The sequence below is a fragment of the Xenopus laevis genome, chromosome 8L (assembly GCF_017654675.1).
Source record: "Xenopus laevis strain J_2021 chromosome 8L, Xenopus_laevis_v10.1, whole genome shotgun sequence".
Classification (NCBI taxonomy): domain Eukaryota; kingdom Metazoa; phylum Chordata; class Amphibia; order Anura; family Pipidae; genus Xenopus; species Xenopus laevis.
The window spans coordinates 78,844,736-78,869,048 of NC_054385.1; the positions used below are offsets into that span (position 1 = coordinate 78,844,736).

The 24,313-nt window shown below is 37.1% G+C and overlaps 1 protein-coding gene across 4 annotated transcripts in view; it reads left to right on the plus strand.

Annotated features, from left to right (window-relative positions):
* The window catches only part of unc79.L (unc-79 homolog, NALCN channel complex subunit L homeolog), a 94,234-nt gene that overhangs the window by 44,601 nt on the left and 25,320 nt on the right, over positions 1-24,313 (plus strand). For 3 of the 4 annotated variants that reach the window (XM_018230447.2, XM_041573019.1, XM_018230448.2), the window contains exons 22-38: positions 794-942; positions 1,400-1,557; positions 1,679-1,860; positions 2,106-2,307; positions 2,865-3,044; positions 3,667-3,732; positions 4,195-4,481; positions 6,854-7,036; positions 11,214-11,376; positions 12,761-12,907; positions 16,188-17,330; positions 18,348-18,455; positions 19,384-19,500; positions 20,092-20,175; positions 20,506-20,608; positions 20,697-20,837; positions 21,415-21,453. In XM_018230447.2, coding sequence (XP_018085936.2) covers positions 794-942; positions 1,400-1,557; positions 1,679-1,860; positions 2,106-2,307; positions 2,865-3,044; positions 3,667-3,732; positions 4,195-4,481; positions 6,854-7,036; positions 11,214-11,376; positions 12,761-12,907; positions 16,188-17,330; positions 18,348-18,455; positions 19,384-19,500; positions 20,092-20,175; positions 20,506-20,608; positions 20,697-20,837; positions 21,415-21,453 — 3,452 coding nt within the window. The remainder of the gene's footprint in view (positions 1-793; positions 943-1,399; positions 1,558-1,678; positions 1,861-2,105; positions 2,308-2,864; positions 3,045-3,666; positions 3,733-4,194; positions 4,482-6,853; positions 7,037-11,213; positions 11,377-12,760; positions 12,908-16,187; positions 17,331-18,347; positions 18,456-19,383; positions 19,501-20,091; positions 20,176-20,505; positions 20,609-20,696; positions 20,838-21,414; positions 21,454-24,313) is intronic. The other variant, XM_041573020.1, reaches the window with a different exon arrangement.

The following is a 24,313-nucleotide window of genomic DNA, read 5'->3' on the forward strand; positions in this document are numbered from 1 at the left end:
AGTATACCAGAGTCATGATTAACATATATCTATACACATATACATACTACACATGTTTGGTACAGGTTTGGGATACGTTATCTGGGAACCCGTTATCCAGAAAGCTCCAAATTATGGAATTATTATCCCAAAGACTCCATTTTATAAATCCAAATTTGTAAAAATGATTTCCGTTTTCTCTGTAATAATAAAAGAGTACCTTGTACTTGATTCAGATTAAGGAATTATTAATCCTTATTGGAAGCAAATCCATTTTATTGTGTTTATTTCATATTTACATGATTTTTTAGCAGACTTAAGATATGGAGATCCAAATTACAGATCAGTTATCGCAAAATATAACCCTGGTCCTGAGCATTCTGGATAACAGGTCACATACCTGTACATACAAATATACAAATAGCAGAACAAATTTCCCAGTTCAGTATAAAAATATTTAGGGGCCAATTTATGATTGCTCAAGCCGCAAGGAAACCCCACATGAGTTAAGGAACACCAAACAAGGTTTTAGTTGAGCTGTTTCCCAAATGGGCTTTCTTAAATAAGAAAAAGTTTACCTAAAAGCCAAAAGGCTCAAGCAATCATAAATCGGCCCCTTGGCCTTCGGTTCTATGTTTATATTTCACATTAAGTGGCACTTTCTCAATAATATATTTCCTCAGGTTCTGTTAGTACTTAAAAAGTCACACCTCTATAAACAGTTGTAAACTATGGGAGAGAGAGGAGTCCAAGCAGGAAAGTAATTAAAAAAACTGGAAGAAGGCACTCATGAAGCTATTGTTTGTTATTTTAGGAAATGTCAAAGTTTGATGAACCTGATATTCTCTTTAATATGCTGGCTTGTCTCAAGATCCTCTGTCTGCATGGGGAATGTCTGTATATTGCTAAGAAAGACCACCTGGCATTTTTAGCATATATTCAAGAGCACATGCTGATTTCAAGGTAATTTCTCCTCTCTTGTCCCATTTGTCATTGCCTTTTAAAGGATCTGGTTGCCCCTAATTACAAAACACACCTGCCTTTTAGCTTCATGATGAAGTAAAACAAACCTAATGGTAATGTCTAGATCTACTAGTAGAACATAAACTGTCCCCTGCTGATGTACAAACATCTGGATCCACAGGCGTAAGTGGGCTGCTTTGTAATAGTCAAAATAAACTTGCTGAGCCTTTTCTGCTCCCCACACAAGCTACACTTGGATGAGTGAATACCTACAATGTACAAAAGAAAACAGATATATTTATAGAGCAGGGCATCAGAGAGCAAAGCTAGTCTGTCATACACTGACTGGAATATTATACTAACTATATGTTAATAATATTTTAATGATTTTTCTACCTCAGTGTTTATGATGGCACTGGCAGCGCGGTTCACCAATACCTTTCTTTGTTATCTGTAGTTTATGGCGAGTTCTAAAATCTGAGTTCTCTCAGCTCTCTTCACTGGGTGCCCCACTGCTTCTCCATGCTCTCTCACTACCACATGGGGCAGACATTTTCTGGACTATAATAAACAGCAACTTTAACAGCAAAGACTGGAAAATGCGGTTTGAAGCAGGTACATTCCCTCTTTGATCCTGTTCTTGTTGCATGTAGACTTCTCCAACATCATAATGCAAGGAGTGGCAAGAAGGAAATTTTGCTGTCATTTTGATCACATCTTGCTTTTATTGTTTTAGTGGAGAAAGTAGCTGTCTTATGCAGATTTCTGGATATTCACTCAGTCACAAAGAACCATTTGCTGAAGTATTCTTTGGCTCATGCCTTCTGCTGTTTTCTGACTGCTGTAGAAGATGTGAATCCTGCAGTTGCTACAAGAGCAGGGCTTCTTCTGGACACCATCAAAAGACCAGCATTACAGGTAAGGCTTGGTTGTTTGGTGACAAAATACCTTGCATTTGTATTTGTTACTAAACATCTTCTAGCCATTAACTAGAAGAAACTGGAGCACATATCACTGCTTAAAATTAAATAAAAGTGTTATGATGCTGACCATGTTGATGTCAATCCCTTTGTTGGATATTTCTGGTTCATATATTATGAACTGTCCTCGTGTCCAAAGAATTTTGCTTAATATTCTTACTTGTCTCTCTTTTGTTCCTTTAGGGTTTGTGCCTTTGCCTTGACTTTCAGTTTGATACTGTTGTGAAAGACAGGCCAACAATCCTTAGCAAACTCCTGTTGCTTCACTTCTTGAAGCAGGACATTCCCGCTCTGAGCTGGGAATTCTTTGTCAATAGGTTTGACACACTCTCCTTGGAAGCTCAGCTCCATTTGGATTGCAACAAAGAATTCCCATTTCCTACCAGTAAGTGATAAAACTACTAATGAAATTGTTTATGAAAAAGTAGTGGAAGTTTTCAACATTTATGCACTTTTTCCATCCCTCCTTCAGACATCAATGCATTTGGTACTTTTACTAAAGAAGCTTACAAAGTATGTAATGCAACTTGTTACTAAAATATTCTAGTGTTCTAATTTTCTGTTTTACACACATATTAAAAAATATATTTTTCTATCAGCGGATGTGTCCAAGCATGTACTAGTGGGTGTTTCTAGTGGAAGTCATCTAATCTTCATAATTAATAATCAATTATTGATAAATAAATATGAATTACCAATATAAATATACAATACCAATTGTTTACATCCCATTTTATGTAAAAATTGGGTGATCTAGTGGGGTTATTTGTGGGCCTTGTCTAACATCCAACAGCATAAGATCTACTAGAAGGTCAAGACCTACCACCTCTGCAATAGAATGTTTAAACCAGGCTTTCCTACATCACTGATATATTTTTTTTACATGATATTTTAAATGAATTGTGTATTTTGTTTGAAGCATAAATTGTATATTATAATTAGCAATCACTGCTGTGAGGACCAATGTGGCCAACCTCAGTGACGCTGCAATTTGGAAGATCAAGAGAGCACGGTTTGCTCGTAATCGGCAGAAGAGTGTACGCTCGCTACGGGACAGCGTCAAGGGACCTGGAGAATCGAAGAGAGCTTTATCCCTACCAGAAACACTGAGCACCAAAATCCGTTAAGTAATTTATGATAGTATAGCAAAACATGCCTCAGTCAGTAATGAATAGTCCATATTTCATTTCCATTCCTATCTTCAATATTAATGGAAGTGCACACATATGTTTAGGAAGTGTGTGTTCCTAGAATGTGTCCACAATAATCTAAAAATAATTTTTTGCATGTATTAAAAAAGACATCCAAATTTTGTCATAGCTTAAAACATGTGAAATTGTTTACTAACTCAGGTGTGAATTAAAATCAAGTGGTAGAGTATGTATTACACTGTTTATCTTCAAAGGCTTTCTGAAATATCCATGCAGTCTACCAAATTTGTAGGACAGCCAATGGACAAATTTTGTTTTATAGCTGACTAAAGTGGCCATGTAACTATACCAGTCTTAAGGGACCCAATGCAAATCCCTATAAAGTACATCAAGTATCAAATTTAGTTTAGGTTTGTGTTTCCAAAGCATGAAAATCAACCCTTGTTTATAGCTGACTCTCTAGCACCCCAGGAAAGGCAATACCCCATATGCGTTCCAATCTTTATATTGCCATATCTTATATGAACATGCAATGAAAACACAGTTGTATTTGTTTGTTTTTTTTATATTTATTGCTTTCATTCTGTCTGTAGCGGTCAGGCTGACAAGACATGAACAGTCGGCACCAGCTCTTGGGGGAACAGCAGAACAAACACAAGGTGCGACCCATAAAAATTTTATTTTATTTTAGTTTTGATTTGGATGGCCAACAAGAACTTTATTTCAGAGGTCTCTTGTTGTTTTCAAAAAAGCCCAGCAGACCAGTTAAAGAGAAAATAATGTTTGATTTGTATATTGGCTCTTTTGACAAAAAACTCTTTTATAAAAGCATATGCTACATATTTTTTATAGCATGTTTGTTTTATTACATTTATATTAAATATATAATACTCCTTGTTTAAACTTTTTTTTATGATGGCAGCAGTTACTAGCATTTTGTGCTTTCTTGCTTAGGCTAGTGTATTTTTCCCTTCAATTTACAAGTATTTTTAAGTTTCTGTACTGTGTGAGACTAGGTGATATATACAAATAGTCCATAGCTGCCATGTTAGGTCTATAAATATTTTTTGAAACAACATTAAAAATAACTAAAATCTTTTTTGGATGTTTGGGAATGATAGCACAACAGTCTCCGGAAAATGACAATATCATCAAGGATCCACTGCCAGAGGATGCTGGAATTGACCACCAGACTGTTCACCAGCTAATTATTGTATTAATGAAATTTATGGCAAAAGACAAGAGCAGCGCAGAGGCTGATATCAGTAGTGCCAAAGCCTTCAACACTGTGAAACGCCATCTATATGTTCTTCTTGGGTTTGACCAACAGGAAGGCTACTTCACAATTGCACCACAGAAGATGCGTACATCAACTTGCTTCAATGCTTTCATTGCAGGAGTTGCCCAGGTATGAGGGAGTTGTGCAAGCTCACCTAGGCTAGTTTATGTACAGGGATGGACATACTGTAGGATTTATGCAGCCTGTGCTGCTATACAGAGGTCCTAGGGGCTGGGAGCCCTGGGAAGCCACCTAGTTAATGGTAGAGGGTCCAAACCCTGGTGCAACACAAGGAGTCATATGGTGTGAATGTCCACCACATTCCAGCCTCATCATAATTAGTGTCATAGATCAGACAAATAGTTGAGTTCAATAGGACAGACTGTATGGGAATCTATTGTTTCAAGAAGAAAGCAAGCTTATAATTCTGCAATATTCCACTGGCACTGGCATAAATTCCTAGAAATGTTATTAGCCTACAGTTTCTAAAAACATCTCTGAGAGGCTGTGTCAGTGCTGAAGATGTGGATCTTAAGCACTAGAGCAGCCTCCCAAAGATAACAGAACATAGGGGTTAGGCCTTTATAAATACATGTTAGTATATCAATGACACTGGACTTATCTTGGCAAATCAACCAATAGTTACTGCTCTCTCACTTATGGCGAGGTCAAACGGGACATTTTTACGTTACGTTTTTAAAACCGCATATTATAGCAATTCCCAAGGGGCTCTTGCAAGCCAACATAGTTACATAGTTACATAGTTAAATTGGGTTGAAAAAAGACAAAGTCCATCAAGTTCAACCCCTCCAAATGAAAACCCAGCATCCATACACACACCCCTCCCTACTTTTAATTAAAATTCTATATACCCATACCTATATTAACTATAGAGTTTAGTATCACAATAGCCTTTGATATTATGTCTGTCCAAAAAATCATCCAAGCCATTTTTAAAGGCATTAACTGAATCAGCCATCACAACATCACCCGGCAGTGCATTCCACAACCTCACTGTCCTGACTGTGAAGAACCCCCTACGTTGCTTCAAATGAAAGTTCTTTTCTTCTAGTCTAAAGGGGTGGCCTCTGGTACGGTGATCCACTTTATGGGTAAAAAGGTCCCCTGCCATTTGTCTATAATGTCCTCTGTACTTGTAAAGTGTAATCATGTCCCCTCGCAAGCGCCTTTTTTCCAGAGAAAACAACCCCAACCTTGACAGTCTACCCTCATAATTTAAGTCTTCCGTCCCTCTAACCAATTTAGTTGCACGTCTCTGCACTCTCTCCAGCTCATTTATATCCCTCTTAAGGACTGGTGTCCAAAACTGAACTGCATACTCCAGATGAGGCCTTACCAGGGACCTATAAAGAGGCATAATTATGTTTTCATCCCTTGAGTTAATGCCCTTTTTTATGCAAGACAGAACTTTATTTGCTTTAGTAGCCACAGAATGACACTGCCCAGAATTAGACAACGTGTTATCTACAAAGACCCCTAGATCCTTTTCATTTAAGGAAACTCCCAACACATTGCCATTTAGTGTATAACTTGCATTTATATTATTTTTGCCAAAGTGCATAACCTTGCATTTATCAACATTGAACCTCATTTTCCAGTTTGCTGCCCAGTTTTCCAGTTTAGACAGATCACTTTGCAAAGTGGCAGCATCCTGCATGGAACGTATAGTTCTGCACAATTTAGTATCATCTGCAAACATATGCCACACAATGCCAGTATTTGCGTTTTTAAGCAGAAACACCAATATGTCAAGATATTATTGATGTTGACACTGTTGAATTTTAAATTAGAAATTATTGAAAAGGAAATTGTACCTGCACTTGCATAACTAGTTTATATAGTGAATAAAGTAGCCCCTCTTGTAAAATATAAGGATATTAGAAGTTACCGAGGAGTTTCATGACCATGAAACTCCGAGGTAACTCCTAATATCCTCATATTTTGCAACTGGGGGTACTTTATTTATTATAATTCACAAGTTTCAGTGAGTCATGTGACAGAAATGACCTCAGAACTCACCGTTTATAACTGATATAAGGATATAATTTACAGGATATTTATGGCTTTTGTGTATTATAAGGATATTATAAGTTACAGAGGAGTTTCATGACCATATTTTATACAGGTCATGGAACTCCGAGGTAACTTCTAATATCCTTACATTTTGCAACAGGGGGTACTTTATTTTTATGATACACAAGTTTCAGTGAGTCATGTGACAGAAATGACATCAGAACTCACCGTTTATAACTGATGACATCAGAACTCACCCTTTATAACTGATGACATCAGAACTCACCGTTTATAAGGATATAATTTACAAGATATTCATAGCTTTTGTGTATTATATAATTATTTACATATGTTTGAGTAGAATGGAACATAGCAATTCTTACAGCACACATAGAGTAAGTGCTATTTTAGCTTAAGGCATGCTGTTAAAAATGGTTAACAATCTAAACCGTCACTCTTTCATATAGGTAATGGATTATAATATTAACCTCGGAAAACATCTTCTGCCACTTGTGGTGCAAGTACTAAAATACTGCACCTGCCCCCAGCTGCGTCATTACTTTCAGCATCCACCTCGCTGCTCCTTGTGGTCTCTTAAACCTCATATTAGACAAATGTGGCTAAAGGCATTGCTTGTCATTCTTTATAAGGTAAGCACTATGTCTTTATCTAATAAGCATGGTAGAAACATACACGCTCTGATTAATGTGTTCTGTATTACTTAGGTAACAGGCAGATGCTAAAGAAAATGTGGTCTAATAGGAATGGACAAGTTGATCACAACTGTTGCAACCATGTTTTTACATGATCACTGAAGCTGACATACATAAATACATAACATAAATACAAATGTTAATCTTGCTGGTCAGTATACAGTACTTCACTGGGGATATGTAAAGATTCATGGACAAGTTACAAAATAGTCACCGTGCAATTTATATTGTACAAATCTTAATTTAATAGAATAGTACTGCATGGATGTCTTTTCAAGTAAAAGAATGAGAAAGATGGACAAATGGCAATCTCCACACACTGTCACAACAAGTCTGCAATGCAGACAGAACATTTTTATCTTGGCATGAGCTAAACTTACAGATTTTTAAAAAAACTAGAATTTTTCACGATTTATCATACCCTGAACCTGGAAATAACTCGAATACGAAAATACTCAAGCTAAAACCTGTTGAGGTCATGTAGAAGTCAATGGCAGAGGTCCCTTGAACCATTTGGAGATGCTTTTAGCCTTCATGATGTTCAGGTATTTTTCTGTGGTTGTCCGATTGAAAACTCGATCAATTCGAGTGATTTGAGTTTTTGCCGGCGAAAACACGATCAATTCGAACATTACATTTCTGTTTTTTCATAAATTAGAAAACATTACACTCGTGAGTTTATTCAAAGTATAAAAAAACCTCACAAACTCGACCTTTCATACATTACCCCCTGTATGATTGAGGATGAAAACCACCAATACTGTTCAACTATAAATTGACATTAAAAATTATTAACAGAATAATATCTAATCTGGAGCTCTGCCAAGTCACCAAGGACTGTATAAAAGCACAAGATTGAGTTCTTTTATGCAGGTCATGGAACTCCAAGGTGAATTATATTATCCTCATAGTTTCCAATGTATTATTGTTCACTACTTTTTATAATACACAGGTTTCAGTGATGATGTGACACAGATGTTATCACTAAATACTAATTATAACTCATGACATCATTAAGCACCATTTTTTAAGATGTTTTACATGACATTCATGGCTCTTGTGTGTAAGATATAAATAGATCAGAATAATAATTGTGGTGTTTATACAAATGACCTGTAGATGTCACTGTGTTCAGACATACTGTGCATACTTCCTGGACAGCTTAAAAGTCAAAGTTACTGTTGTGTAATGGCTGCATGACAGCCTGCTAATAAAGCACTGTTATACTCTACTCATCCTCGGCTACCCAAAACATAACAAATTGACGAAGAGATGGCTCTTCTACCTCTGCAGCAGCCTTCACCTTTTCTTCCAAACCCTGGTGAGCCTACCATACCTTTTACTGCTTGGATCCATATGTTTGAAAATTACATTATTGCTGTTGACCAAGGGGAGATTTCTGCTGCTAGAAATCGTGCTTTACTTATTGACTGCCTGGGAGCAGAGGGACAGCGTATATTCTATACATTACCATTACCTGATGATACTTATGAAACTGCTTTTACTGCTATAAAGAACTTTTCCATGCCAAGAGTAAATGTGGTTGCTGAAAGATATAAATTCCGCCAACGTGGACAGCGTAATGGCGAATCCACAGAACAATTTGAAGCAGCTTTGAGAGAGCTGGTTGTTACCTGTGAGTTTGGAAATCTAACAGATGAAATGCTAAGAGACCAAATAGCCGAAAAAACAAACTCACCTCGCATTAGAGAGAGACTGCTCCTAGAGCAGGATTTAACCCTTGCAAAGGCTATTACAGTTGCTAGCCAAATTGAAACAGCAGTGGCAGAGGCTAAAACTCAGGGAACTGCAGGGAATGTACAGATTGTGAATTCCACACTGTGGCCTAATAATGCACAGTCACAGGCAAAATACAGTGCTGAGGAAAGGGATTCACTGGAAAACCATACAGCAAATACAAATAGAAAATACTGCTTCCGCTGTGGTTCACACTGCAAATCCTGTTACATGTCCTGCAAAAGCTAAACGGTGCCGCAAATACAAAAAGGTTGGACATTTTGCTAAGATCTGCCGTAGTTCTGCTAAAGATGTTCATGAAGTCACTACTACAAATGTCAGTATTAAGTGTGGATAAAGCTGGTACATTTATTCCAGACAAGTTTATGTGCACTGTCAGTGTCAGTACTGCTTCTGCTGACAAGGGACACTCCATTAACCTGATGCTTGATACAGGTTCAGCTGTTTCTATACTACTACCAAAGGATATTTTCTTGAAATACTTTGCAAAAGATCCACTTGTTGCACCTGCCCTGAAACTGGTCAGTTACTTAAAGGATCCAATCCCTGTGCTTGGTTGCTTGCCAGTGACTGTACAATTTTAATCAAATACTGCAAAATGTGACTTTTACATTGTGAATAAGGGTACTGCTATACTTAGAAGGGATCTCTTTGCTGCATTAAACCTACAATTAGTTGATGGTCTCATTACTACAGCACCAGTGCCTGCCACACAGCCAGTGTCTAAAATTTCACCACAAAGCAACACTTCACTGGACTGTGCAAAGAACTTTGTACACAAAGTTAAGATGAGACCAGATGTAAAACCAGTACCATTCCCTGATTCAGCATGGGAAAAACTTGCTATTGATATTGTGGGTCCTTTTGCAGATGCTCCTTGTAGATTTACTATAACCTTGATAGACTATTACTAGTGATGGGCGAATTCATGGCGAATTTGCGCAATTCACCGCCAGCAAATAAATTTGAAAATTCGCTGGCGAAATTTTTTTTTTTTTGCCGGCGTCAAAAAAAACGGACACCGGCGTAAAAAAACGACACCGGCATCAAAAAAAGGACGTCGGCGTCAAAAACAAGACGCCGGCACCGTTTCGCAAATTTTTTGCCGTTTAGCTAATTTTTCGGGGAAGCGAAACGGTGCAAATTCGCCCATCACTAACTATTACAGTAAATTGTATTTGTTTCTCATATAACATCAGCTACAGTAATAACATTTCTGTCTACAGTCTTCAGCAGAGAAGGTAATCCAAAGGAGTTAATATTAGACACCGGACCACAGTTTGTCTCATATGAGTTTGAATCCTTTCTGAGAGAGAGGAATATTGTGCATAGGAAATCTTCAGTGTATTACCCACAAGCAAATTGAGAAATTGAGTGATTCAACAGAAGTCTGATTGAAGCACCACAGACGGCAAATCTTACTGGGAAATCTTGGAAAGTATTTACAACAGAGTTCCTACATAACTACAGAGCAATGCGCCATGCAACAACCCAATCATCTCCAGCTGAATTATTACATGGCAGACAGATGTGCACTGAGTTACATGTTGCAGACATCAAACTTCCACAAAATACTGTGACTACAAAATCATCTACTGCTGACGTTGTAAAACATCACCAAGCCAAATGTAACACTTATACTGACAGAAAACGTGGTGCCAGAGAAGTGCACTTTCAGCCTGGATCTTTAGCCAGAATTAAGAAACCAAGAATACTGAAACAAGGACAATCGAAATTTACTACACCACTTGAAGTGAGACGCCAGCGAGGACCATACACATATGAACTGTCTGATGGTCGCATATGGAATGCAAGTCATCTTGCTCCTGTTAGATATGACTTTGGAGAAGCTCCATTTGATGAAGGACATTTTCCTACTCCTGATGTCAACTGCAATAGGCCTGAAGAAAGTGAACCTATAAGGCATACTTAGAGAATCAGAAAACTACCTGCATGGACCAAGGGCTTTGTTATGTGAAGAATATATAATATTGTTTTAAAATGCATACTGTTTAATTTTTGCTGTTATTATATTTGTCCAAATGCTTTCCTACTATAGGGGGAATATGTGGTGTTTATACAAATGGCCTGTAGATGTCACTGTGTTCAGACATACTGTGCATACTTCCTGGACAGCTTAAAAGTGAAAGTTACTGTTGTGTAATGGCTACATGAGAGCCTTCTAATAAAGCACTGTTATACTCTACTCATCCTCGGCTACCCAAAACATAACAATAATAAAGGGATTATTTCAGTGCTTGTGCATTAACATGTATTGTTATAGTCTTCAGTCGTTGACCATTTCATTATAAACAGGGAAAAGAGTTAAATTGTTACTTGGAATATTTTTTAACAGTATCCCTACAGAGAAGCTGACCTGGGCAAGATTGTCCTTCATCTGATTCACATCACAGTCAATACCCTCAATGCTCAATATCACAGCTGCAAACCACACGCAACTGCTGGACCTCTCTACAGTGACAACAGCAATATCAGCAGATACAGTGAAAAAGAGAAAGGTGATATTCAGTGCTGCACAATATGTTGGAGCTCTAAAAACACTTGTTAATAATAATATCAGTTATCTAACCTTTTTTTAGTGAATTATTGTTAATTCTAACTGTAAGCAAAACAACAATAATTAATAATTTAATTTTTTTTTAACATTTTAACATTTAAGTTTCTATAAAATGTATATTTTGTATTAGTTTCTTAATTTAGGGGCAGAATTATTAAATATCAAACTGGGGAATCCAGAAACATTCCCAGCAGATTGATCTTTTTACCAGTTATTAACAGGTTCTTGATTGTAAGGAAACATTTCCTGACAATCACAAATTTGTTAATGACTTGATGCATATAATTAAAGCAAATAGATATATCACTTTGTCTGTCGTTGTTAATTTTACTTAGAGCAGTCAAATACATTCTCTTTCGGATGTTGGCATTCAATACTCGCCCTCCTTAATTCTGATGCAAATGTGGTGCAGGGAGTAAAGATTCATATTTTCTGTGCTGGAATGATTCTGAAATAAATTGTTACATCTTAAATGATGAGTAATGTTTTAAGAATTACTGATCAAGGATAAATCAGGGCCATAAACTTCCAAATTACATATTTGCTCTTGTTTCACAAGTGAAAACTCCAAAGTGACAGCAGTATAAGTTAATTATAATTATTAATAGATTTTTTACAATATATGTATATGCTGGGCTGTTCAGCTGGTACACCATTTGTTGACAAGACACAGTGGCATTGGACAAGCAGCATGAGTTTAATATTTGCATATTTACCATCTAAAGATCACTATGAATTTCTATTAAAATGATGCAAGGATAAGAAAAATAATTAATTGCGTATTATTGCAGGGACAGGAGTGAGGCCTGTTCTTGCAGGGCAAAATGGAAGGGAGATATACAAGATGGACACAGTATAGGCAGGGTAACATCAAATAAATATACATTTAGATGGAGCAGAGGTGTAAAAGGAGAATTGTATCAATTGGTGGAGGGAGAGGCTGGAGAGTAGAATCTAAAGGGGAAAGTGAAGTATATAGAAAGCTCAGAATGCAAACTTTGTTCTTTGGTTAATAAGAGTTATTAGAAGAGGATGAGAGACACAGTTTCAACATTAGGTAACTGTGGTTATGGATGGTGGGGCCATGACCATTTAATTGCAGGTAAAGTCAAATGGTACCACTAAGAAGGGTTTATTAAAAACAAGTCACATGTGATTATATTCAGAGTGCTGTTTCTTTGTCAGTTTTGGAAACAAATTGATAGTAAAACTTTTCTGCTCTTTTCTATTGCTGAATACAGATTTTATCCTTTAAGAAATTTTGTAAAGAGCTATAAAAAAATCACTCTCACCGTGGTTTCTAATATCATATGCTTTTCCACCAGAAGAGGATAGCGTCTTTGATGAATCAGACATACATGATACCCCCACCGGAGCTTGTAACAAGGAATCCCAAACCTTCTTTGCGCGTCTGAAAAGAATTGGTGGCAGTAAAGTGAAATACCAGCCTGTGGAGATGAATGCCCAGCGTAGTAAGTATTTATCTATGCTTCTTTTAGTTTCATGGCTATGCAGTTCTTTCGGGATGTTATCAACTAAACAATGTTTTGGCCCATAATTGGACAAAACTCTTGGCACTCCTGCATAGAAAAATGTGCAATAATCACAGGCCACCTAAATTCTGTTTTTATATAACAGAAATGGCCAAGCTACAGGCAAAGGGACAAATGACACTTGAGACATTGGTATTCCAGCACACTCTCTCTCTGTACTTACTAGAGCTAGATACATCATACAAGACCACTTCTGGTGATCAAGTCATCCATTGTCCAACTTTAGTGTTCATTAGGGATGTCGCGGACTGTTCGCCCGCGAACTAATTCGCGCGAACATCAACCGTTCGCGTCCGCCGAATGTTCGCGAACGTCGCGCAACATTCGCCAATTTGGGTTCGCCTTAGCTGGCGCTTATTTTTGCCCTCTCACCCCAGAGCAGCAGATACATGGCAGCCAATCAGGAAGCTCTCCCTCCTGGACCACCCCCACACCCCCTAGACCACTCCCCTTCCATATATAAACTGAAGCCCTGCAGCGTTTTTTCATTCTGCCTGTGTGTGCTTGGAAGAGCTAGTGTAGGGGGAGAGAGCTGTTTAGTGATTTGAGGGACAGTTGATAGTAACTTTGCTGGCTAGTAATCTACTTGATACTGCTCTGTATTGTAGGGACAGAACTCTGCAGGGATTTGAGGGACAGTGAGTTTAGGTTAGTTAGTTTTGCTGACTAGTAATCTACCTTCTACTGCAGTGCTCTGTATGTAGCTGCTGTGGGCACTGCTTCTGATCTCATCTGCTGACTGCTGTAATAACCCAATAGTCCTTGTAAGGACTGCTTTTATTTTATTTTTTGTTTTTTTACTTTGCTACTATAAGAGCCCAGTGCTATTAGTCTAGCTGTGTTGGGGAGTGGGACTGGTGTGCTGCTCCTCCTAGTAGTTCACCACTACCAGCACCAACCAGAGTCAAAATTGTTACAAAGTATCTTATTTGCACCTGTTAGCTGTTCTGAGCTCTCTGCCAAAAGCTAATTAAGTTAGAAACTGTTTTTTTTCTGGCTGTTCAGTTCAGAGAAAAGAGGGACTTTCCAGTACAAAAGAGGGACAGGGGGTTGAGTGGTCAAAAGAGGGACAGTTGGGAGGTATGCAAGTGCCACCTAGCTGTGTGAGCTTTTTCACATTCTGTCTAAATAACAATAATAATTCCGTGTCCGTAAACATCACCTGAGTGATGTTTTTACAGCAGCAATAATATATTCCGTATCCACTACTGTATACGTTGCCCTTGCAGGCATTGTTTGCCGAGTCTTTAACCAAGTGCCACCTAGCTGTGTGAGCTTTTTCACATTCCGTGTCCAGAAACATCACCTGAGTGACGTAGTGTTATTTCTGCCCTTTACAGCACAAAACGCAGCGCTGTGTCAACAATGTACTTTTCAGATACATTTTTGCCCTTGATCCCCCTCTGGCATGCCACTGTCCAGGTCGTTGCACCCTTTAAACAACTTTAAAATCATTTTTCTGGCCAGAAATGTCTTTTCTAGCTTTTAAAATTCGCCTTCCCATTGAAGTCTATGGGGTTCGCGACGTTCGCGAACCGTTCGCATTTTTGACGCAAGTTCGCGAATATATTCGCGAACATTTTTTCCGCCGTTCGCTACATCCTTAGTGTTCATCTCTTCACATATTAGAACCCAGCTTGTCACAAAGGTCCACCATCAGAATCACAATTTTTAAAACAATTTTTTTGCTTGTACTATCCCTTTGTCAAAGCTGACTAGAGTCAAAAACTACTTTAATCAGCTAATTCTTTGATTGGTAGAATTGGAAGAACCCATGACACAAGAAAGAAAATTGCTTCAACAGGAATATATTACAGTAGACATTTTGATAGATAAAACATATTTGTGCGGCATTATACAATAGTTTGCTAAGCAATAGATGTATTTTAACCTTTCCCTTAATATTTTTATTTTTTTTCTAGCTTGTAGAGATATAGTATGATTTCTAATAAACGCCCCAGAGTTAGTTCCTGCTAAGGAGAATTTAATCTACTGTGGGATTAAATTCTAAATTCTATATATTAAATGCTATATTTTACCACAACTTGCTAAAATATAGCATTTAGTATGATATCCAAAGCTCTTTAGCTAAATATTTTTTTCATTGTTAGTTTTTAAAAAAGAACATTTTTTCTTAAGAGAAGCAACTATAAAATAATTGCTCTACTGTAATCTGCCAGTGTTTTCATGATCAATAAAACAAGCAGCATGGCAACTAGAGTGCAGCAAAATTGTATTAAATATTCTATCTGCTGCTATAGTTAGAGTTACAGTCTATATTTTATACATAGCTTGTGGTGGAGTTTGATCAGATGCACTGCTATTTAATATTGCTCTATATTAGTGATCCCCAACCAGTGACTCATGAGCAACATGTTGCTTATCAACCCCTTGGATGTTACTCCCAGTGGCCTCAAATTCTTATTTTTGAATTACTGTCTTTGGGGCAAGTTTTGGTTGCATAAAACCAACTGTACTGCCAAACAGAGCCTCTTGTAGGCTGCCAGTCCACAGAGGGGCTATCAATAGTCAATCACAGCCCATAATTGGCACCCCCAGGAACAATTTGCATGCAGTGTCGGACTGGGATGTCAGGGGCCTCCAGAAAACCTTAGGCTGAGGGCCCACTTCTATATCTCCTCTCCTCACTCAACCTCTTTATTCTCCTAGTCTCTTTTCCCTACATACTATACTATATTCTTCCATTATTAAGCCTCTTTGTTTCCATAAAGAAATAGGGAATTATCATGAAATAGGCCAAATGGTTAGAAGCAAGAGGCCCACTGACCCCTGGGCCCACCGGGAGTTTTCCTGGTATCCCAGTGGGCCAGTCCGACACTGTTTGCATGCTTGTTGCTCTCTAACTTTTATTTACATTTGAATGTGTCTCACAAGTAAAAAAGGTTGGGAATTCCTGCTCTACATTATAAAGTTTCATGTAACTGTATGATACTTTACAGAGAGTCTGCAGTATAAACCAGTTTTAAGAACTTGTTGTGATAACAAACACATTCTATACAGTATATCCATTAAAATGCATACCCTTTTGTATCTGTGTCCATATACAGTATACAGTATTATAATATTGCTGTTGAGGTAGGAGTGTTTCAACAGGGGGAGCAAAGAGAGCAACTAATTCTATGCTTGAGAGCCTCGATGAGAGCTGCATTAATTTATTTGATGCCTTCTTTTGTTAAAGGTGACATTGAACTGTCGGAATATAAAGAACCTGGCGCTTTGCAAGATAGCATTCTGCGCTGTGCTAGAGAAGAAGGCATCCAAAAGAAAAGACTGCGCTCACTTAAACAGAAATCCCTTGATATTGGTAACACAGACTCATTATTATTTACCTTAGATGAACATCGAAGGAAGTCCTGTATAGATCAGTGTGATATAACCCATGCCATTACTCATAAAGTTAATGATTATGGTAGGCAAAACTCATCCAGTGGGCCTGAAAATGTGGATGCCAATGAGAATTTATCTACAAGAGAAAGTTTCAATGAAACAAGAAGACCTGTCATACCTGAGGTGAGATTGAGTTGCATGGAGACATTTGAAGTGAAAATTGATTCTCCAACTAAGCCACCTTCACCAAGAGAAGATTTGGATCTGATAGACCTGTCTTCTGATTCAACATCAGGACCAGAAAAACAGTCTATGTTATCAAACTCTGATAGTGACTCCTTGATATTTGAGCCATTGCCACCCTTGAGAATAGTGGAAAGTGACGATGAAGAATTTCAGCTTATGAACAATGGCAGTATTGTTGTGTCTGCTTCTTCAACTCCCATCAGTGCTTCTGTACTTAGCTTGAGCATGATGCCTTTAGTACAAGTAAGCATAGAGGACTGCTCAAAAGATTTTGGTACCAGTGATTTCAGCTTTAATCCAGTTTTACGAATTGAGGATACCCCTCCCCATTCACTTGAAGATCAAAAAGACTTTGAAGAACTGTCTAAGCCAGGGGATGGTCAAGATGGCTCAAGTGGGAGCCCACTTACACTAAAGCAAAAGAGAGATCAACTACGCAAGTCCTGTGCACTTGCTGAGACGTCCCTTGATGACAACTCTGAGGATGCAATGGAGGAAAACAATACTGGAGAAAAGAGTGTACCATTAAATGTCACAGAGGACACCGAAAATCAAACAGATCCAGGAAATGAATCAGACACAGAGCAAAATGCAGAGCCAAAAGAAGAAGCCGAGGAATCAGAATTTAAAATTCAAATAGTTCCCAGGCAAAGGAAACAAAGAAAGATTGCTGTTAGCGCGATACAGAGAGAGTACTTGGACATTACTTTCAACATTTTAGATAAACTAGGAGAGCAGAAGGACACAGGTAATTGCATAATAAGGGGATAAACCATTTCAAACTTACTTTTGCAATTAGCCATATTTTGATGTTAACGAAAACTTAATACATTTGTCACATATTGAAATTGCATACTCATTAGAACTATTACCTTTTAATACTTGAGTAATCCCTTGTTTTTATAGTATTAGTTGTACACATTAGCTGTTTCTTAGGCTACATTTTTTTTACTGCTTTTCAAGGTGTGGTGTGTTCTTACATGCGTATAGCACCCATGGAAGAATGTACAACAAATGTAGTCTTCTCCACACTAAGGGAATGCCCTTTGGTTACAGGAACATCAGTGGGTGCCAAACTGAGAGGCTTGCCCCACTGGGGGAGAATTAAGGAAAACTGCTGTTTGCTGTTTTGATTATTTCAAATATTTTGGTACAGCATTTTTTATTGATAATATTTATAAAGTCTCTCATTTGCACGAGATCTATATTAATAAAGCAAATTGCCGGAAGGGCCAAATAGTTACATTTTCTTTGACCATTAATCCTTCTTCTCTGATGTAAGTAAGTGGCTGCCAAAGTTCACTTATGCAGCTTTTCTTATCCAATTTTATCAGAACTATCATTGTATCAGACCTATCACTGGTTCTGATACCTGAAGGTAGGAATGGGAAAAGTCTTTTATAAAAGGAAGAAAACAGTAATTTTCTTTAAGGTTCTCTGTTAAATTGACATTGTCACATTCAGTGAGCAATGAGCAGTTCTCATTAAGTTTGACAAGGATGCTTATTATACACTCTAAGATGTTAAATAGGAATATTGCATTGCACACTGCATTGAAGGGGTAGCTAATAATCATAGCTTTATGTATTTTACAAGAACCATGCATCTAGGTGCTAGTTGCTTTATCCATATGCTCTTGCATTCATAAAGTGACTGGGGGGGGGGGGAAATAAGAATAGAAATAAATAAATATAAAATTCCTGTTATGAATGAGTTACTTTTATGTATTTTAACATTTAAAAAGAAAATGTATACATTTTCACAGAGTCAGAATCAAAAGGGCTTTCCATCTTGGAAATCCCTAGAGAATCCTCTTCTGCCCCGACCCTGGATGCAGTTGTCCCTGAGACTAGCAGCCGCTCCTCCCTGACCAGTAAGTCTTCCTAACCTTGTTCCAAAACTATTCCCTTAATAAACCGACACATACACTTTATTTCCTTAAAACAGACTATTTACGTTTATGCATTTATATATTGAGAGCTTTTCTCAGAGGTAACAACACCAAGGGGCAGATTTATCAAGGGTCGAATTTCGAAGTGCAAAAAATTTCTTACTTCGAAATTCGAAGTCGAAGTTTTTTTTAATCGAATTTGGCCATATTCGGTCGAAGTCAAATTGTTCGATCGTACGATGAAATCCTTCAATTTGAACGATTCGAACGATTTCATAGATCGATCGAACGATTTTACTTCGACTTCTAAAAACTTAGCCAAATGTTGGCTTTAGGTTCTAGGAGGTCCCCATAGGCTAACATATCAATTCGGCAGGTTTAAGGTGGCGAAGTGTCGAAGTCTAACTTTTTTAAAGACAATACTTAGATTTTCGAAGTCGAAGTTTTTCACTTTGAATCAAAGTCAAATTCGATGGTCGAAGTATGCAAAAATTACTTCGAAATTCGAAGTTTTTGAATTCGAATATTCACTTAGAATTCACTTCGACCCTTAGTAAATGTGCCCCCAAGTGCTTGAAAAAGGACATTGCTAAACTCATGTTCTCAGTGAAGAATACTTTAGATTAAACATTCTAATGAGAAACTCAAATGATGTAGTAATTAAGATGTAAGCTCATATAGAAACCTATGACCTCAGAAAAAGCGAACTAGGTCAATCAGAGCTTAGTGTTTAATGACATATTAAGCAATACTGTGCCATATCTGTTTATTAAATACTGTTTTAAGTATTAAAACAGTATTAAAATTTGAACTATTAAAATTTGAAGAAATAAATATCTTTATTGTAAAATGTAATAATTAAAGGAAATGTTTGCTGTCCCATATTCTAATACAAGCTTATACATCACAGCTCAATACAGACAGATGAAAAGAGGCTCACTCGGAGCTATGACAATGACCCAAATAATGAAAAGGCAGTTGGAACACCAATCAAGTGCTCCACATAACATAAGTAACTGGGATCCTGGTAAGTACAGTGGATATTTCTTATCTTTTACTCATCTGTGACCTGTCCATTATTTGTAGCAGATTGTGCACATTTAAGAGGATGCATTCAATAACTATATTTTATATTTTTTTTAAATAAAAACAGTAACAACCACTGCTGAAAAACTGCCACAGAACAATAGAAGCTTGTTGTGGCAAAGTTTTATTTTATTGACCTGATGTTCATTTCAGGGACTTATATCAAATTAAAATACAAGTTGCTTTTATTCATATATATATATGTTTCTTTATGACCCATTTTACTACACTTTGAAATCCCTCAGACTCAAAATCTCACCTGAGATTCTTTATTCATGAAAAGATCATGATCTAACTGTAAGGTACCATGAAAGGATCTCTTTTGCATGTCAGCGTTTCCCAGTTACTAATGCGCCCTACACAAGAATGGCTTGTTGGTGTTCTATATTTGTGCAGTTATAATTGTGACCATTACAATGTAAATTGTTACAATAACTTGCTTGCTAGCTATATGCTATCTTTTTGACATTGCTCTTTCGATAAGGAATAATGAAGCCTCCCAACTAACATTATTTATACAATTTTGCTTAAGATGACCCCAAAGCAGGACATGAAGTTCTTGGGAGTATTTCTGAGGTTTCTATGGGGAGGACAAGCATTCCTTACATACAGATTGGTAAGTCCCATTCTAGAATTCTGAACAGTTTACTACAGCAAATACTTAAAATGACATGTATGTATCATGTACATTATCGTGTATTTATGTATTAATAAAACGTTGCACCCATTTTGAATATTAGTATGTATAGAAATGAACTTAAAAGAAAAAAAAAACATGATGATGAGTTGGTTTTATAAATAAATTAATACATATGGAAATGTTTGAGTTTATGGAATGTTTTGCAGGGGCAATAAGTTAGACAACATACTTTACCCAAAACTCTCCCAATATTGTGATTTTATTCAGAGTCATTGAAACTATTTGGTTTGATTTCTTTCTTTTTAGGAGCAACCAAATCCAGCCTCTTATCAGCACCAAGCATTGTCAGCATGTTTGTCCCAGCCCCCGAAGACTTTACTGATGATCAACCAACAATAATGTCTGACAAGTCAGTATGGAAGGATAAGACTTTAAATAGTTCCATTCCTGGACATGGGAAAACCAGTCGATTTTATATCTGCCTCTGCCTATTGCAGGTGCCATGATTGTGGAGCTGTTTTGGAGGAATACGATGAAGAAACACTAGGCCTTGCTATTGTTGTTCTGCTGACATTCATTCACCTCAGTCCAGATTTAGCAGCTCCTCTCCTTTTAGATATTATGCAGTCTGTCGGGAGGTAAGATATTACATTTTACAAACTCACAGACAGGTACGATAAGGAAGGTTCCAATTAGTGCTGATATTGAGACTTAGCTTACTGTCTACAATAGCATCAAAATATTTTTTACTGTTTTTAAATTTTTAGTCTTAGTCCTCGTACAGGTGGTGTGGAATTTCCCTGCACATTTTAGAGCTTCAACAACCAGCTGCAAAATGTCATTATAGAGAGACTGTGCATGACCATTTAACCCTTTGCTTCTTTAAAGAGTGACCCATACTAAACATTTTGAACATAATGTGCTGTACCAAGTAGGCTATTTTTACCCATCTGTGTGTGCCCTTTAATTGTATGAGCCCTTTAAAGACAGTTTTAAAAACTGAACTAAAGAAGCACTTATGTAGGAACAGTCTTCTCATGTAATGTAAATTTGAGTATTATTATTTTTTTTATTTTGGGTATTTGTAATCCTTTACTTTATGCATGTGAGTAGGCTATGAGAAGCAGGTTTCCATCCACTTGGCCTTCTTTTCTTTATGTGGTGGAAAACATTTATTTTGGATATGTATGGATGTTCCTCTGCTTTGTCTTTAAGGTTGGCATCAAGTACAAACTTCTCCAACCAGGCTGAAAGGTAATAAGAGGTTTTTATTGAGATGTATAATATACAATTGCTTTTTTACAGACCTGTGTTATAAATCTGCCTCCGTTGCATCTGGTTTTATGTAAAGAGCACACTTTAGGAATGCATACATAACATAAGCCTAAACTACATGAATGAGAAGACTAACATTCCCTACCACATTCCATTCACTAGAAATCACATGTACTGTAACTTCACATTGGATAATGATACCCCCTAGTCTGGTGACATAAGCTAATTCCACCCAGTATTCGACTATAATACAGGTATGGGACATTTTATCCAGAATGCTGGGGTTTTCTGGATAATTGATCTTTCTGTAATTTGGATCTTAAAACCTTAAGTCTACTAGAATATCATTTAAACATTAAATAAACCAAACAGGTGGGGTTTTCAATAAGGACTAACTATATCTTATTTTGGATCAAGTACAAGGCACGGTTTTAGTATTACAGAAAAAAGGAAATATATGTCTTAAAAAATTGGATTATTTGGATAAAATTGAGTCTATGGGAGAAAGCCTTTCTGTAATTCAGAGCTTTCTGCATAATGGGTTTCCAGATAGATTCCATACCTGTAAATCTAAGTCTAATCAACTGAACTGATTTTGGCAACAGAGTTGCAGACTTCTTATCAAATCAGGAGACTCGTAGCAGCTTAAGTTTTTCTTTTGAATGTAGTTTTCAAATGCAAACCACCATTTTTTTCCCCACAATGTAGTTGTGTCCTAGAATTCCAAAGTAAAATTATTTAGCCACGTGAATTTGATTTGCAAATATATGCAAACTCAAACTTCACGAATTTTGTACAAATTGAAACTAGCATTTTCATAGTTTGGATGATGTTACTTTTGCCAGCCCCGTGCCCCTGGCATTAATAATGTTACAATAGTGTGTGATTCCTTTGCTACAAGTCAGTAGCATCTATTAACCGAATCCCTCCAGGATTTCACCATGAAAGGTGCAATTGACTTGACTTGTAGCACCCATTTACCTAACACCATAGTAGTGAAACACTGGAATTTCCACATCTGGTTGTAATTATAGGGTTCTCTTCCATTAATACATGTACATGTGTATAATGCATCAGAGCAGGCTTGGTAAGTGTATTGGTGCTCTCCACAAAAACTTGCAAGTTCAAGGAGTAGGTATGGGCACAAGTACATTTATGGTACTGGCACATGGGGGGCGCTTTAACTCTGCTCTACTGCAGGCAACAAATCTCCAGTGTGCCAGTACCCTAAAGGTACTTCTGCCCGTAGCTACACCTTGTACTTGGGAGTTCTTGTGGGGAGCACTAATGCACCCACCATGCCTGCTCTGATGCATTATGCACAAGTTACATGTACTTTGTAAAATGAAATGCACCATATGTTTTCCCATTGGTAATTTACTTTATTGCCTGAAAATTTGTTTGCTCTTGCAGTTGTGTTCCTATTTGAAGTATAGATGGAGAATGACAAGGACATTAGCTGCAAAGGGGTTAATTTCACTGCTAAAAAAGGAAAGTAGAGGGAAGTTATTTTTGACCAAGCTATCTCTCTTGACACACTTCTATTTAGTAAATGGGTTAGTCGTACCGCTAAACCCGTCTTATGCATCCTTGATGTAATGTCAGCTTTTTCCCTGTATCCAAATTGTTATTATAAAAATAATACTAATATCTAGCCTTTCAACTAAAGGATTTCACTTAGTCATGTAACTGGCTCAGTGTCAGTAATGAGATTAATTAATTACCATCAAAATGAAAAATCGTGACTGAGTTCTCCAGTTTCATAGACTATGCATGTAATGTTTCCGAACACATAACTATAGGTGGAATTAGATCACAGTGGCCCAGAAATCAGTAAAACTAGAGCGTGTCCTTTTAGTTTAATATGGGCCATGATTTGATACGCTTATTGCTCTTTCACAAAATAGAGCAAGAATTTGCATTAAATGTTCTATATTATAAGAACAACTAGAAGTAGCTCTGCAGGTCTCTGGGGCAGATAAAATGATCCAGATTTATCTCAAAGGAGTGACCTGTAACATCTGATCAGACATTTAAGGGCCCATTTATTAAACCTCAAATTTATCTGGTCGAGGATTTAAAGGGGAAAGCTCTAAGTTTAGAGATTTATTATACCCCAAAGCTGCTAAAAATCCAAATCCGAAAATACTCCATCTCAAACCTTTAGTGGTCATGTATAAGTTAATCGCAGATGTCCTCGAAGTTGTTTCTTGACCTTGTGATCTGTGCTTGATAATAAAGTCTGGGTTTTTGTCCGATAATCCAAAAAAGTCAACTTTTGAAGAGACAATTCAATAAAATCATGTTTTCGGAGTGTCAATTATACAATATGAGTTGTTGCTCTATTTTGTTGCAATGTTTTGTTGGTTTGCTTTTTTTGAGAAAAAATATTGATAAATTCATGGAAGGGAATTTGGGAAATAACCCCCCTAACTCTTTAATTGTCTTAGATCATAAAATATATGGTTTAGGCATAATGATTCCATCTCACTGGCACCATAGCTTCTGTTTTTCCAGCATTCTCTGATCTATGCCACACTGAGTGCACACTGAGTGCTTAGTGGCACTAGAATGTCATTGTCTAATTTTGATCTAGGGGCCTGAATGTGGTGCAGACTAAACTCCAATCAGGGAAAGATTATGGATGAATGTTTATTTCGGGGCAGATTTGTTAAGGATTGAATTGAGGAATCCAGAATTATATAAATTAGATCTAATACTTCCATTGTGAAAATTGTTTTATTGAATTGTTTCATAGAATACATCTGGCTCTGAGGGAGAATCTGCAAATGAATTATGAGATATATAGCCACTGTATATAGGTTTAGCTGAGAGAGAG